Raw genomic sequence first — 15398 nt, forward strand, 5'->3', positions numbered from 1 at the left:
CCCTGCAGTCTCCTCCCATCAGCTCTGATTGGACAGTATTGGGGCGCGTAGGGACACGCCTCCAGCTTACCGCCACAGGTCAATTTATTTATACATTTCTAGGAGGAATAATAGAGGAACCACAAAAGGCAGAACCCTACAAAAGGGCGCCCCAGAATTGGTGTAGCATGGAGAATACAAGAATCTGCTGAAACTGGGAACATCCAGTTTCTGAATCTAAATATCACACTTTTGCTTCCCGTTTCTGGATGTGGTGATGGACTACCAGAAAAAAGAACAGCTACCTGCTTACTGTTGTACTAATTTAGTGCTTAAAAACAGACCGATTGTTATCACTGACTACATATTGTACACGAGTATAAGATGGGAAAACTGTCCAAAACGAAGGAGCTCCAGTATTGGTCCATCACCTGGCGATAAACAAAATTTCACATCACGGCTCTTTCCCAGGAGTTGACGTGATTATACTTATGAGCACATCCCACTACCGCTCCCCCTGTTCACAGGTCAGGCCGGTTTATCCTGGGAATCCAACTCCCACAGAGAAAATCTAGTAGAGAATATAAAGCTGCGTTCACACCACAAGTCTGCTGTGGATGTTCAAATCTGCAATTCAATATCTTGCAGAAAAGTCATTTATTTGTGGTGAATCTGCGGCATAATCTGTAACAAATTCACAGGTAACATTACATTGGATGTACATCAAAAGCAACAATGAAAGGTTTCCTTTAGGCCTCATTCAGTTGAGCGACAGACCGCAGAATATGGCCCAATTATAGCCAATGTACTAGCGCACAAGGGCGTTTATCCACACGACCAATGGTCTGCATTGAAAAATAATTGCACCATGTGGTATTCTGGATAAGAATAGAGTATGCAATAAAAGACAGCCCACGATGAGGACGAGCACACAGAGATGCGATTTACCAATCATGTCTGCAATGTGCAGGTATAAGTGGCCTGGACTTCCGTCCAGCCGTCTGAACCTTGTCTTAGGGCTCCTTCACAGTCCTATTTTCTGGTGTTTTCAAAACAGGTGAAAAAGGAAAAAAAAAAAAAAAAACACAATTGGAAATCTTCCCTGCCAAAATATGGAGGTGAATTGTGTGACTGTCCTATGGCACTTAAAGGGGTTTTCCCACGAACAAAGTTCATTTTAATCCATAGATCTTGGAATAATAATAAGTTCCACAATTGGATGTGATTAAATAAAATGTTCCTGTGCTGAGATAATCTTATAAATGTGCCCCTGCTGTGTACTGTGTAATGGCTGTGTCTGACCGTGCAGGAACATGGTCTGATCATACTGCATCTCCTGGGCAGGGGAGGAAGCAAGAGAGTATACAGATATTACAGCAGGGGATCACAGCTAATTCTTTTTGTGAGGTAAAACATTTCCCTGCCTGTTTTTAAAAAAATGTTTTACCTCAAATAGAAAATTATTTGCGATCCCCTGCTGTAATGTCTGTATACTCTTTTGCTTCTTCCCCTGCCCAGGAGATGCAGTATGATCAGACCATGTTCCTGCCAATCAGACACAGCCATTACACAGTACACAGCAGGGGCACATTTATAAGATTATCTCAGCACAGGAACATTTTATTTAAACACATCTAATTGTGGAAGCTATTATTATTCCAAGATCTATGGATTAAAATTAATTTGTTTTGTGGGACAACCCCTTTAAGAAACAAGGACAGCTGAATACAACACTGCACTTGGTCATTTTTTTTCGAAGCTTCATTTAACTACCGATAAGTGAAGGTGAAAAGGTCATGTATATGGACCAGATCACCCTTTTAAATATAGAAAAAATAGTAATCCTGTGGTCTATTCATCAGAGTTTGTGAGATTTTGCTCTCTTTCATATCCCTGTATTTAGATCCACCATCATCTAAAGTATAGAATTTCCTTACCCACAGTCGGGAGCTGGACACCATCTACAATCTGGATCGGCTACGAGCCACCTCCTGAGCATAAACTCCTCGTACTTCTCCATCAATACATCATCATTAAGTATTAAACGGATATCATAAGGGTTAAAGCGTTCGGAGCACTCTGGACAGCTGATATTGACCCTGCTCTCGGAGATCTCTATCCGCAGGTACTGACGTAAGCAGTCCGCACACGAACGGTGGTGGCAGGTCATTATTTCAGGAAAGTGGTCCTTAGAGTGCCGTAAAAGGCACAGGGGGCACTCCATATAGTCTCCGCTCTGCTTGCTAGCACACGCTGTCCCAGTGTCTGTGGAGGTAACGGAGGCAGAAAAGATGGAGGAGTTTTTATCAGTGCACATCTCCGAGTGAATGCTTTCGATGCTGGCAATCCCATCCACCCCGCCAGTCAAGTCCCTTGATTTCCGTTTTGGATCTTTTTTCTTGCGGAAGATGGATCCCCATGGTATTCTCCTTTTCTTTGGTGCCTTTTTAACAGGAGGAAGGCTAACTGAGGAAGTCGACGACTGGAGGTCCCGATCTGAACCCATCTGCCGATGCAAACTCATTGCTATAAAACCACAAATGATTCATTCAGCATGTGTGCTCGGCACGGTCCATAATACCAAGCAGCGTCAGCCCCGGGCAGAGAGAAACCAGCTCGCCAATCAATCCTGGTTCTCCGGTTTCAGGCGAGAAATCTTGTGTCGTAGGTAAAGCCGCTCCTAGTTAGTCTGTGAATAGAAACAAGAAAAAGTCAAAATTACTGAGCGAAGGTTTTTGGAGTTACAGTCTCATAAATCTGAAATGAAAAAGGAACGTGAGAATCTAGATGGCGGGGAGCCAGGGCCGTGACGGGGAACAACTACTGCCTGAAACTTCCTGGTAACGTTCAGAGGCCAAAAAACCACGTCACAGACAGAGTCCAAAATTATTTCCTCCAAGCAAAACAAACTTTCCCGTAGATTACAGTATGCCATAAAAATCATTTTCAGCTTGATTCTTAGGTTAAACATCTGCTCAAACTACTCTCAATAGATACGAGAGAGTAGATTGGGCAGGAGAGAGAAAAAATATTTATAATAATCCCACGTTTCAAGAAATCAGTAAAACCAGAAATTAAGGGGGTGGCCCAGAGGAGATGTTTGCCGGCGGAAAAAAACAAAAACAATATTTCTCTTTACCAATATCCATCACCCCAATTACGACGCTACCCAGGTGCCCCACCAGTCTACTTCCAGTTTTGACGCTCAGAAGTGCTAGGATGTGCCCATCAATGCAAAAAAATGGATCATAGCCAGTGATCGGCCAGTGTGTCAAGATCGGATCAAAAAGTAGAAACTGGTGGGGCAACCATGAAGAAATTATCATTTTGTAATATTAATTTAAGCTTTTTCTTATTTTTCAACCACTCAACCTTTTGCCAAAACGATTTTTCCCTGGACAACACCTTTACTCAACCCTCATCATATCCTTCAGGGATGAAGGTATTAAAGCTTTTTAGGATATAAGGACCCTTAAACCAGTTCTGCACAAAACACAGAGCATGTGCGCATTGCCGGCTTATAGGAGGCAGATTAGCTCAAGTCGGGAGACCCCGAGGTCTGGCTGGGTACTGCGATACAATCAGGTCGGGAGACCCCGAGGTCCCATTAGGTACTGCAATACAATCAGGTCGGGAGACCCCTAGGTCCCATTAGGTACTGCGATACAATCAGGTCAGGAGACCCCGAGGGCTGGCTGGGTACTGCGATACAATCAGGTTGGGAGACCCTGAGGTCCCATTAGGTACTGCGATACAATCAGGTCAGGAGACCTCGAGGTTCGGCTAGGTACTGCGATACAATCAGGTCAGGAGACCTCGAGGTCCCATTAGGTACTGCGATACAATCAGGCCAGGAGACTTCGAGGTTCGGCTAGGTACTGCGATACAATCAGGTCGGGAGACCCCAAGGTCTGGCTAGGTACTGCGATACAATCAGGTCAGGAGACCTCGAGGTTCGGCTAGGTACTGCAATACAATCAGGTCGGGAGACCCCAAGGTCTGGCTAGGTACTGCAATACAATAAACAGCAAATACATACAAATCTCAAAAAAAGGCCATCTGGCCACAAAAAATCCGCCAACAAGAATCGGACATATACAGCAAAAAATGGCAGAATTAAAATATAACTTTTAATGGGATAATTAAAATCTAAAATAGTATCTAGATACACACAAACAAACAAAAATAGGGATGTTATTCACCCAGTGGGGTGGACTAGTTCAGAAAATACAACAGGAGATATATGTTCCTTAATTTACTACAATAATGTTTACTCCTTAATAGTAGAGAGAAACTATCATATGCAAACAGTGGAAATTCATAAGTAGAAAGAAAAGGAACAATCTCACCGGTCCTGCAGCACGAATTTCTCCACAGAATAGCACAGGGTTAATCCAGCGGTCATCCACCTCTGACCCTATAATGCCCTGTTCTCATATGCTGTCCCTAGGACCCCAAAGCTCCCACCCTGACAAGGGCAGTCCACAGCTGACCCTAAAAATCTGATCAGCCCTACATAGACCCTACAAAAGTTTCCCAACGCGTTTCCTCACCATCAAGTGATTCATCAGGGGAGTAACAGAAAAATTATTATCAATGGTCTAGGGTATGGTAACCCTCCATGCAGGTATATAGAAAAGGCAGTGGCAAAATGGCCACAGGTTGATTGCCTTAAGTATGTTCAGGTACAATTAATCCAAATAATTCCCATGTGTGTACCTTGAGACACATCTGGTCTCATTGGATAACACCGTAAATAGCAGCGAACTTTAGCCAATTAAAGCTCATATATGCAAATGCCCCCTGCAGGAGCTAAACCCACCCACACATACATGCCCCAGCAATCCACAAACGCCCCATAAAGGGCAGACAGCGATCCCCTACCTCCCAAGGCAGGATCCCCCCGAGGAGACACATCTAAGACCCCCACAAAGAAAAATCCATTATAAGACCCCCTGAAAACGAGATAATCTAACACTTCCCATGCAGTATGCTCCATTCCCACGCCGTGGAACGCTGTTTGCGCTCCACCGATGTCACTTCCGGTCATGTGATCCACACCGCGGCGTCACTTCCAGTTTCTTGGAACGCAAGCCTGCGCTCCACCGCCGTCATTTCCGGTTTCGTGGAACGCAAGCCTGCGCTCCACCGCCCCATAGCCATCTCACAGACCCAAAATCAGTGGTCTCAGCAAACATAGCACAATGACCGACCACAAAGAGCATCCCCACTATGTCATAAAGCCTGCACAATGCCCCTAAAGAGGGAATGTGCAAATGACAAAAAGGGGGAAGGGGGGGGGGGGGGGAACGCCTCGTATACATAAGATCTATAAGACACACCCCATATATATATATATATATATATATATATATATATATATATATATATATATATATATATATATATATATATATATATATATATATATATATATATATATATATATATATATATATATACACCTCATAAGCTTAAAGCCACACAACCTCCAGTGGGAGGATAAAAATGCAAAGAGTGAGGATATGTACAGGGGTTTATAAACGATCTTAGATAGCATGGGATAAGAGGGCATAATCAGTACATTAGAAACGAATAAGTGGTGAAAAGGGGGGGAGGGGGGGTGAAAAGAAAGAAGGGGAGGGGGACAAAAAAGCTCAACTTACAGGGAGAATATATAAGTAGATTTGCATATAGGGATTCAGAGCCATATCCCTGTTCACTCTATCTCATACACATATGAAAGAGAAAAGGTGTATTTATACATTGATGTCCAAGCAGGTTCAAAAGAAGGTTATGTAATATCTAGTTCCAAAGAGTAAGAGAAAGTCCAAGGCTAAGGAAGCCAGCAGTATCGGGAGAAAAGTACAAGAGTTTACTCATCTATAAAGCAGTTGAATGTAAGTTGTTCATTCAGCCCCATAGGGGCCATAGTTTTAAGTCGGAAAATCCACCTTGTTTCCTTCTGTAGGATTACACGATCCCAGTTACCTCCCCTATGGGGTTTAGGGACCTTTTCTATCCCCATGAACAAAATGGCCTTCTTGTCCCCTCCATGAAACTCATTAACGTGTCTCGCAATGGGTGTTTCCCTATGATGTTCAATGTCCCCCAGATGCTCGCCTATCCTCCGTCTCAATTCACGTTTTGTTTTACCAACGTACTCAAGGTCACATTTACAGGTACCTTTATAAACCACCCCTTGTGTACGGCAGTTAATAAAGTCCAGCACCCGAAATTCCCTGTCAATGTTATTGCCTCGGAATGTTTTACCGCACTGTATCGATGAGCAGACCACACATTTTCCACATTTATAGCATCCCTTAGTCAAAGAGCCAAGCCAATTATCCTGTCTAGGTGCAGAGTAGTGACTATGTACCAAACGGTCCCGGAGAGAGCGGCCTTTTTTATATGTAACATGGGGGAACCCCCCAAGGTATGGAGATATATCTCCATCCATTTCCAAGATAGGCCAATACTTGTTAAGGATCTCCTTCGCCTCCCTAGCTCCGTTTCTAAAGGTTGTAATAAACCTAACCACTTCTCCATCATCACCCTTAGGTTTGGAAGTCAACAGGCTGGACCTTCTTCTGGACCTACTCTTGAGGTATGCTTGATGTACCACATCTCTAGGGTAACCCCTTTCATGGAATCTATTGTGGAGGTCGGCAGCCTGTTCCTCAAAAGCAAGATTGGTGGTACAATTTCTGCGAACTCGCAGATATTGGCCTGTAGGGATACCTCTCTTCAGGGGAACAGGATGATGACTTTCCCATCGAAGCAACGAGTTGGTCACTGTAGGTTTTCGAAACGTACTCGTTTCCACAAGACCACCTCTACCTTTGCGAATCAAAACGTCAAGAAAAGGAAGACAAGTAGAGTCTGCTTCACACGTAAATCTCAGGCCAATCGGATTTTTATTAAGCCCCTCAACGAGGAGCTGAAATTCCTGAACGGAGCCCCTATATATGACAAATACGTCATCTAAATACCGTGCCCACATTTCAATCCTCTCTACGCCTGAGCAGACTCCCTCCCCAAAGACCATTGTTTCCTCCCACCAGCCCAGGAGCAGATTAGCGTAGGTAGGCGCACAAGGGCTACCCATCGCAGTGCCCCTGAGCTGGTGGAAGTACTTATTCGTTTCTAATGTACTGATTATGCCCTCTTATCCCATGCTATCTAAGATCGTTTATAAACCCCTGTACATATCCTCACTCTTTGCATTTTTATCCTCCCACTGGAGGTTGTGTGGCTTTAAGCTTATGAGGTGTATATATATATATATATATATATATATATATATATATATATATATATATATATATATATATATATATATATATATATATATATATATATATATATGGGGTGTGTCTTATAGATCTTATGTATACGAGGCGTCCCCCCCCCCCCCCCCTTTTTGTCATTTGCACATTCCCTCTTTAGGGGCATTGTGCAGGCTTTATGACATAGTGGGGATGCTCTTTGTGGTCGGTCATTGTGCTATGTTTGCTGAGACCACTGATTTTGGGTCTGTGAGATGGCTATGGGGCGGTGGAGCGCAGGCTTGCGTTCCACAAAACCGGAAATGACGGCGGTGGAGCGCAGGCTTGCGTTCCAAGAAACTGGAAGTGACGCCGCGGTGTGGATCACATGACCGGAAGTGACATCGGTGGAGCGCAAACAGCGTTCCACGGCGTGGGAATGGAGCATACTGCATGGGAAGTGTTAGATTATCTCGTTTTCAGGGGGTCTTATAATGGATTTTTCTTTGTGGGGGTCTTAGATGTGTCTCCTCGGGGGGATCCTGCCTTGGGAGGTAGGGGATCGCTGTCTGCCCCTTATGGGGCGTTTGTGGATCGCTGGGGCATGTATGTGTGGGTGGGTTTAGCTCCTGCAGGGGGCATTTGCATATACGAGCTTTAATTGGCTAAAGTTTGCTGCTATTTACGGTGTTATCCAATGAGACCAGATGTGTCTCAAGGTACACACATGGGAATTATTTGGATTAATTGTACCTGAACATACTTAAGGCAATCAACCTGTGGCCATTTTGCCACTGCCTTTTCTATATACCTGCATGGAGGGTTACCATACCCTAGACCATTGATAATAATTTTTCTGTTACTCCCCTGAAGAATCACTTGATGGTGAGGAAACGCGTTGGGAAACTTTTGTAGGGTCTATGTAGGGCTGATCAGATTTTTAGGGTCAGCTGTGGACTGCCCTTGTCAGGGCGGGAGCTTTGGGGTCCTAGGGACAGCATATGAGAACAGGGCATTATAGGGTCAGAGGTGGATGACCGCTGGATTAACCCTGTGCTATTCTGTGGAGAAATTCGTGCTGCAGGACCGGTGAGATTGTTCCTTTTCTTTCTACTTATGAATTTCCACTGTTTGCATATGATAGTCTCTCTCTACTATTAAGGAGTAAACATTATTGTAGTAAATTAAGGAACATATATCTCCTGTTGTATTTTCTGAACTAGTCCACCCCACTGGGTGAATAACATCCCTATTTATGTTTGTTTGTGTGTATCTAGATACTATTTTAGATTTTAATTATCCCATTAAGTTATATTTTAATTCTGCCATTTTTTGCTGTATATGTAGGTACTGCAATACAATCAGGTCAGGAGACCTCGAGGTTCGGCTAGGTACTGCGATACAATCAGGTCAGGAGACCTCGAGGTTCGGCTAGGTACTGCAATACAATCAGGTCAGGAGACCCTGAGGTCTGGCTGGGTACTGCGATACAATCAGGTCAGGAGACCCCAAGGTCTGGCTAGGTACTGCAATACAATCAGGTCGGGAGACCCCAAGGTCTGGCTAGGTACTGCAATACAAGCATGGTTTGTAGTTCATATACATGTGAACCAGTTACCCCATACACATTAGATGAAAATGGGCCAACAAACGATCGTTTGTAGGCTGACAGATCAAAATGCATCTCAGGCTACATCGTCCAATAATGGATACATTTTTCTTTAATAACCGATGATACAACCAGTGCTTATAAATCGGCCAAAAAAAGATCCACAATGCCATACTGGTGTTTTGAACAATAACGAACATTCGTTGGTTGGTCACGGGTCGAAGAAAACAATCATCTTTCATCGAAACATGAAGAATTCTGGATCATAATCTCCTCATGGTCCTCATTTTGCCTCAAGAACGCACGGAAATAAAAAAAAAAAAAAAAAAAAAAGGTAGTGTCACACTGTGCCCGTCATCGGACCCATCCATAGACGCTTCTGCATCGTGGTGACCATTCACCTAAAACACAACCCCCTAGTCACATCGGTAAATGGAGAGATGTAAGGAACTGGAAAAAATGAGGAGGACGATGCACAAGTAAAAGGGGTTTTATATGATCATCTTGATACTGACAAACACTGAAGCTCATTTGTGTATTTGTAAAATGGAAACCAAAAGGAGACACGTAGGAGACGTACAATGCAAGAGGAAACTGATGCAACCATTAAGGGGGCCTCAGCACGAAAACGTCCGTTCAGTACCGGATTCGGAAGCGCCCACAACGCTTTCACAGTGACATTTAGTAGGTCTCATGCATTATAATTAACTATCAAGGCAACATTCTCAGGACCCCATGAATATGCTAAAGAAACTGCGTCGCTCAGGCAGTGACATATCCTTCGCATTATTTCATGAACACAGCTCCAGACTTTTACTAGTGGCTGTGTTTGGTACTGCGGCTCTTCTCAAAGTTTTAGTAAACTGCACCAGGCACACCTCGTTACCAGTGGTAGTGCCTGACAACACGGGGCACTGCGAGAGGCCCCATAATTTTATTATTTTACAGAATTGGAGAACCACATTTAACATCCAGTGCCAAATATACACTGGCTCCTCATAGAAGATACTGACACCCACCAGACATGAGCAAATATCAGTCCGCACCCCCATTATTACTGTAAGCACAAATTGATCTCTACCAGGAGCGCTTCTACAGAACGGCCAGGCTCTTCACTGGAAGCCTTCCATATCATGTCACCACTTTGGTAGAGCTCTGCTGAGGATACACTTGTCCGCACATGTTTTTTTCTTAAAGAAGCAGTAACAGTGACTACTGCTAATACACATGTAATAGTAGTTGTGAAGTCTGAAGCCAAAGAGCGTCTATCCCCGCTACTGAAAGAAAGGGATCGCTCATGTTACAAAGAGGAAAAACTGTACGGGATTAATCACGCTATAACATCCTAAAGTAATGTGCTCTGTAATGTACCGTAATCATGTGCTCATGACCATAAATGGGGAGACGTGGGGCACTGGGAAAAATGAGGAGGAGGTCCACAAAGTAAAAGGGTTTTATATTTTCATTGTGACCAAAATACAAACTTATTTTTCTGTGTGTAAAATGGAAACCAAAATGAGACACGTAGGAGATTCACACGGCAAGAGGAAACCAATGCCACTTTATCAAGGGGGCTGATCTTGCTACAGGTCTTAAGAGGATTCGTCCGTCCTCTTCAGAAATGTCAATTCCACCACCACCCCCCCCACAACATTTTTTTAAAAATACAAGAGACACAAAAACGTGATTTCAGCAATAAGTAATTTGCTTGTGAAACACACATTACATTATATATTTGGATATAGTTATGTCGTTATGGATATAAGTATAGATATATACATACACACACACACACACATATATACACGTATGTATACATACACATACACACAATCCAAGACAACACCTTTAAGAAAGGGCTCTAACTTTCATTGTGACGCAGAGCTACATGGAGGATGCAGACCTTTCTGTTTCCCTTTCTCATTAATAGGGAAACACACTTTTGGGTAAGCCTTTACTTACTGGAAACAACCCGTGTTGCAGCAAGATGTTAGGACTCTTCTACTTTCATTTCTCTCGAGTGAGAACAAAAAAAAACCCAAACATTCAAGCAGATCAGGAAGTAAAGTAGAGAGAAATACCTGGAATACCTGGTGATAATGCAGTTTACAGTCCTAGGCAGCACTGGGCACGGCAGAGAAGTAATGAGACCGCGGCGGTGCTGGAGTTTGTACTGCGATCTATAGAATGGATTTCATAAGGGTTATTGATTAACAGGAGGCGCAGTGACCCACGCCAGCACCGGCTGCCATATCCTTATTTGATAGAGCGATCACGGACGGACAGATAACGCATTTAGAAACTTTTAATAGCTACTTCTGAGGATTGTTAACTGAATCGAGCACTCAGCTGGACCGACCATTAAAAGTATGGAGGATCTGCTGCAAACTACAACCTTTTATTCTGAAAGAGTCAACTGAGGGATGTGCAGTGTGTGCTGAATCCAGGGCGCCCCTTTATAGATGCCCCTGGTATACACGAGCATCATCTCCACTATACGTCCCACTTCACAGTACCATACACTTAGAGAAGAAGCTGATCTGTACCTTACTTTGCGATTAGACTGCAAAGAGGCTTCTCAGAAATGATTTCTCATGTGGGAAGCTGAACATAAAGCCGAAGCAAGAATCCTACACTGCGGCCCGTCCTTGGCCCTATAGATGTCTGGACGCCCACTGAGCCTTGCAATGCTACTCCTTACCAGTGACTACAACCACTAAGATGAGGAAAAAACCTCCATAGAAAAAAGGAGTACGAGGATAGATCATGACCACAGCATGGGCAATATCACAGGCCTAGCATAAGCTCCGGGTGCAGGATACATACATAGGGCATTTCTGTTCCCATTGTACCAGGCCTTTACTGCTCCCATAGCACCCGGCCTTGGTCACTCAGTGACATTAGAGAGGTGAAAATGGCAATTTGGCTTTCAATCAATTTCTGGACCTTTTTTACATTGTAAATTGGCAAATTAAAGGGTTATCCTAAGATTGACACCTCACCTATCCACATTGATCAGATACTTAAAGGGGTTGTCCGGACACAGTTTACCGATGACCTATCCAGACAATGGGTCATCAATACGAGTGGGGGTCCAACTCGCAAAATCCTCACCTATCAGTTGTTAGACGTGCCAGGTGGATGTTAACACTGTGAATAGAGCAGCAAAAAGCTACTCAAGGGAATAGGAGCTGTTCTGCAGCACTCGGCAGTGGCCACTACACACTGGATAGGAGCTGCGCAGAGCAGCCTTGTTCAGCTGTTATAACGGCCGGGTGGTGTAACCACATTGATTGGTGGGGGGTGCCAAGTGCCACCGATCTCATATTGATGACCTATTCATTGTATAGGTCATCAATATCCAGCGACAGGAGTGACCCCTTTAACACCTAGCAACAGGTGGGATAACTTATTCACATGTGGGACTCCCGGGAATCATGCACTGATCACCTATCCACATGTGGGACCCCACCAGTGATCAGATACTAATCACCTATTCCAAAGTGGGACCCTAGCAATCAGACACATCCGTGGATAGGCGATAGGTGTCGATCTTTGGGCAATTCTTGTAAATGGCTTTGATGATGCAGATGAGCAGAGGTGTACATAAAATTATGGTGGGCTTTGCTGCAAAGATAAAATAAATAAATAAATAAATTTAAAAAAAGGGTGCAGGTTAACACTATAGGACTCCTGACCACTTGGGACAAACAGATTTTTGCTGGCCCCCTTCTCCTTTTGTTGGTCCCCCTTTCTCCTTTTCAGCAACCTTGGGTTTTATTCGCCACACGGTTTTCTCTTTCGTTACCCTGCTGCCAACTTGGGACTGAGTGCGACAATTATATAACGTGAAAGCCACTTTAATCCTACACAGGCTCAAAAGACCGTTGAACGTTTATGTAAATGAACATTGCAGGGGTCCGCCACGTGGCTGTGGACCACCGATATATGTCTCACAGTTGATTGGTTGGGAGAGGTACACAGGGGGCAGGGCACTTGAGGTATTAATACTGGTTAACGGGGCACTCTTGCCATTATTATTTTTATTATGGGGGCATGAAATCAGCATTATTATTTTATAAGGGGAATTTAAAGTATTAATAAGGGCACTCGGGGCATAACAGCCTTTTAAGCAGGCACTAGGGTCGCTATTACTTTGTAAGGAGGCACTTGCAGCAATATTACTTTGTAAGTGGGCACTCAGGGAAATCGCTTCAAACTTTTGGTTTATGTTGTTTTCAGCTCATCCACTGTGAATTTTTTTTTTTTTTTTTCAAAACTTCTCAAAACTTTCCATTTGAGCTTTAGGAAGCCAAGGCCGTCACTGCAGGCTGCTCAGTTCATGATAGTTATGCTGGGTCATAAACTTGTCAAGGGCTGGTACACAAAGCATCAGCTGATAGGAGAAACATGGGAAACAAACTGTTCTGCTTGGAAATTTAAAGGGAGGATACGTCTGCTGGTCAGTAACACTCCTGGACAAGTTCCAATTTTAATCCTAAAGTGCTTATCCTACAAATGATAGTAATTTTTTTTAATAATTAAAACATATTTAGAAGTCAGAGAGTGGGGCTTCTTTAGAAGACTGACTAACATGAGTTTGGTCGCCATGTAATACTACATTTGCCCCAGCAGTGGCCGCTGTAATAAAAACATTTGGATGGTCAAAAGTTCCAAAAGCAAGGCCCTTTAAAGAAGACTTGGGCGTGATCCTCAACCATTTTCTCTGAGTCTTTCAGGACCACGCCCATTTAGCTAAACAAAAGACTAGATTTAAATGCAGGGAGGAGGGGGACTGTAGAGGTACAGGAACAAAACAAAAAAACAGATATAGGAGAACAGTGGTATTTACACCAGGTAACACATTTCATGTTTATGGGAAGTAGCAGGTCCTCAAATTAAAATTCTGTTGCTCTGTATTGGAAGCAAGTTTTGGATGATCAACGGCGAAGGTTAAAATAATTTAAAAGGGGTATTCCCATCTACAAGATCCTATCCCAATACGTAGTAGGTTTAATAATATTAGCAAATACCTTTAATTAGAAATTTAGTATAGTTCTTCAGATTCGCTATGACGCTTACCCCATGTGCAGGGTAAATGCAGGAGTTAAGGTTTCCATGGTTACGACCACTCAGTGAGTTAGATAGCTCTTAGTGGTCGTAACCATGAATACCTAAGCTCCTGCAATGCCCTGCACATGGGGTAAGTGACATAGTGAATCAGAAAAACTATACTACATTTCTAATAGGAGGTAATTGCTAATATTATTACACCTACTACATATTGGAATAGGATCTGGGAAATGGGAATACCCCTTTAATGACTGACAGAACAAGGAATCAATGACGACCACATACAGACCATACAGAAAATACCTACTCCTAATTATTGGAAATGACCTGGACAGAAAGTATAAGTGACGTTCACAGTTCCAGTAATAAACATTATCTCACAAGTTCCCCTTAGCTATTCAGCTAATACATAAAAAAAAATCCAGACATAGTAGGAAGCTGCAATGTCCCTAATGATGTAGAAATTGTATCCAGCTCTGTCCACACCAGTATATAATAAGCATCATATAGATATAGAGAGAGATTTAATCACCAGGAAACGCAGGAGACAGGGAGTAACCCACATACTCCCAGATATCAGCGCACTCACCGCAGAATACACTTTATTAGTTTCCCCCGTGATGAACCATGTGTGACACATCTAATATAAGCAGTAATACAATGGGACATATCACTGACACATCGTCCTCATTGCTGTACAAATATCGGCCAATATCTGCGTAAAGAAACTAACGCCAACAGGTAAATTATCACCACATCAGTATTTCTAGGACCGACGTCCAATATTTACCCTATAAGGTTACATATGTGTCATGGTAATGTGCTGGTCAACCGCTAACCCTACCTATTGTTATTAATCGCATATATCCCGCGACCGGCGAACCACATTGGCACGCACGTGATGAGGATTTGTCACCATCTCGAAATCTGCAGAAAAAACAGCAGAAATTTCTTATGGTTTTCACAATTCATATTGCACAATGAAATCTGCCTCAATTTCCCCCCCACAAGTCGCCAACGTGTCATGTGCAACATCCACACAAGGAATATACCCATTGTCTCAACTTTTCCCAGGCAGAATCTGTAGAAATCAATGGTCGGTTTATCATTTACAAGGTTGATTTTTTAATATCCACACGGAAAATATTTTGTAGCGTGCGAATGCGAAAATCCCATTTATTTGCACAGAATGTGGAGTGTCATCATATACGTCATGTCCAACATTGGTGAATGGACCATAATGAACAGGAAATCCACAGATTCGCCCAATTCAATGACAGAGACAAATCCTTGTGTGGATCCTGGGATATCAGCAGAGTAAATCGGGAGCATCGGCTTTGGATTCTCCAGCGAATAACACATTGGATTTGCATTAGGCAGTGCTTGAACCAGTTTAAGCCATTGGCAACCTTGGATCGAGGTATGATTGAAATACCAGAAATTTCTTGTGGCATTAAGGAAATATTCAC

At 43.2% G+C, this 15398-nt stretch overlaps 1 protein-coding gene across 2 annotated transcripts in view; it reads right to left on the reverse strand.

The window, feature by feature from the left end:
• The window catches only part of RNF19A (ring finger protein 19A, RBR E3 ubiquitin protein ligase), an 85186-nt gene that overhangs the window by 21832 nt on the left and 47956 nt on the right, over positions 1–15398 (reverse strand). For both annotated transcript variants that reach the window (XM_073679625.1, XM_073679626.1), the window contains exon 2: positions 1917–2668. In XM_073679625.1, coding sequence (XP_073535726.1) covers positions 1917–2503 — 587 coding nt within the window. In that variant the 5' untranslated portion in view covers positions 2504–2668. The remainder of the gene's footprint in view (positions 1–1916; positions 2669–15398) is intronic.

The sequence above is a fragment of the Phyllobates terribilis genome, unplaced genomic scaffold (genome assembly GCF_046119375.1).
Source record: "Phyllobates terribilis strain yellow unplaced genomic scaffold, ASM4611937v1 Scaffold_4__5_contigs__length_816908805, whole genome shotgun sequence".
NCBI lineage: Eukaryota > Metazoa > Chordata > Amphibia > Anura > Dendrobatidae > Phyllobates > Phyllobates terribilis.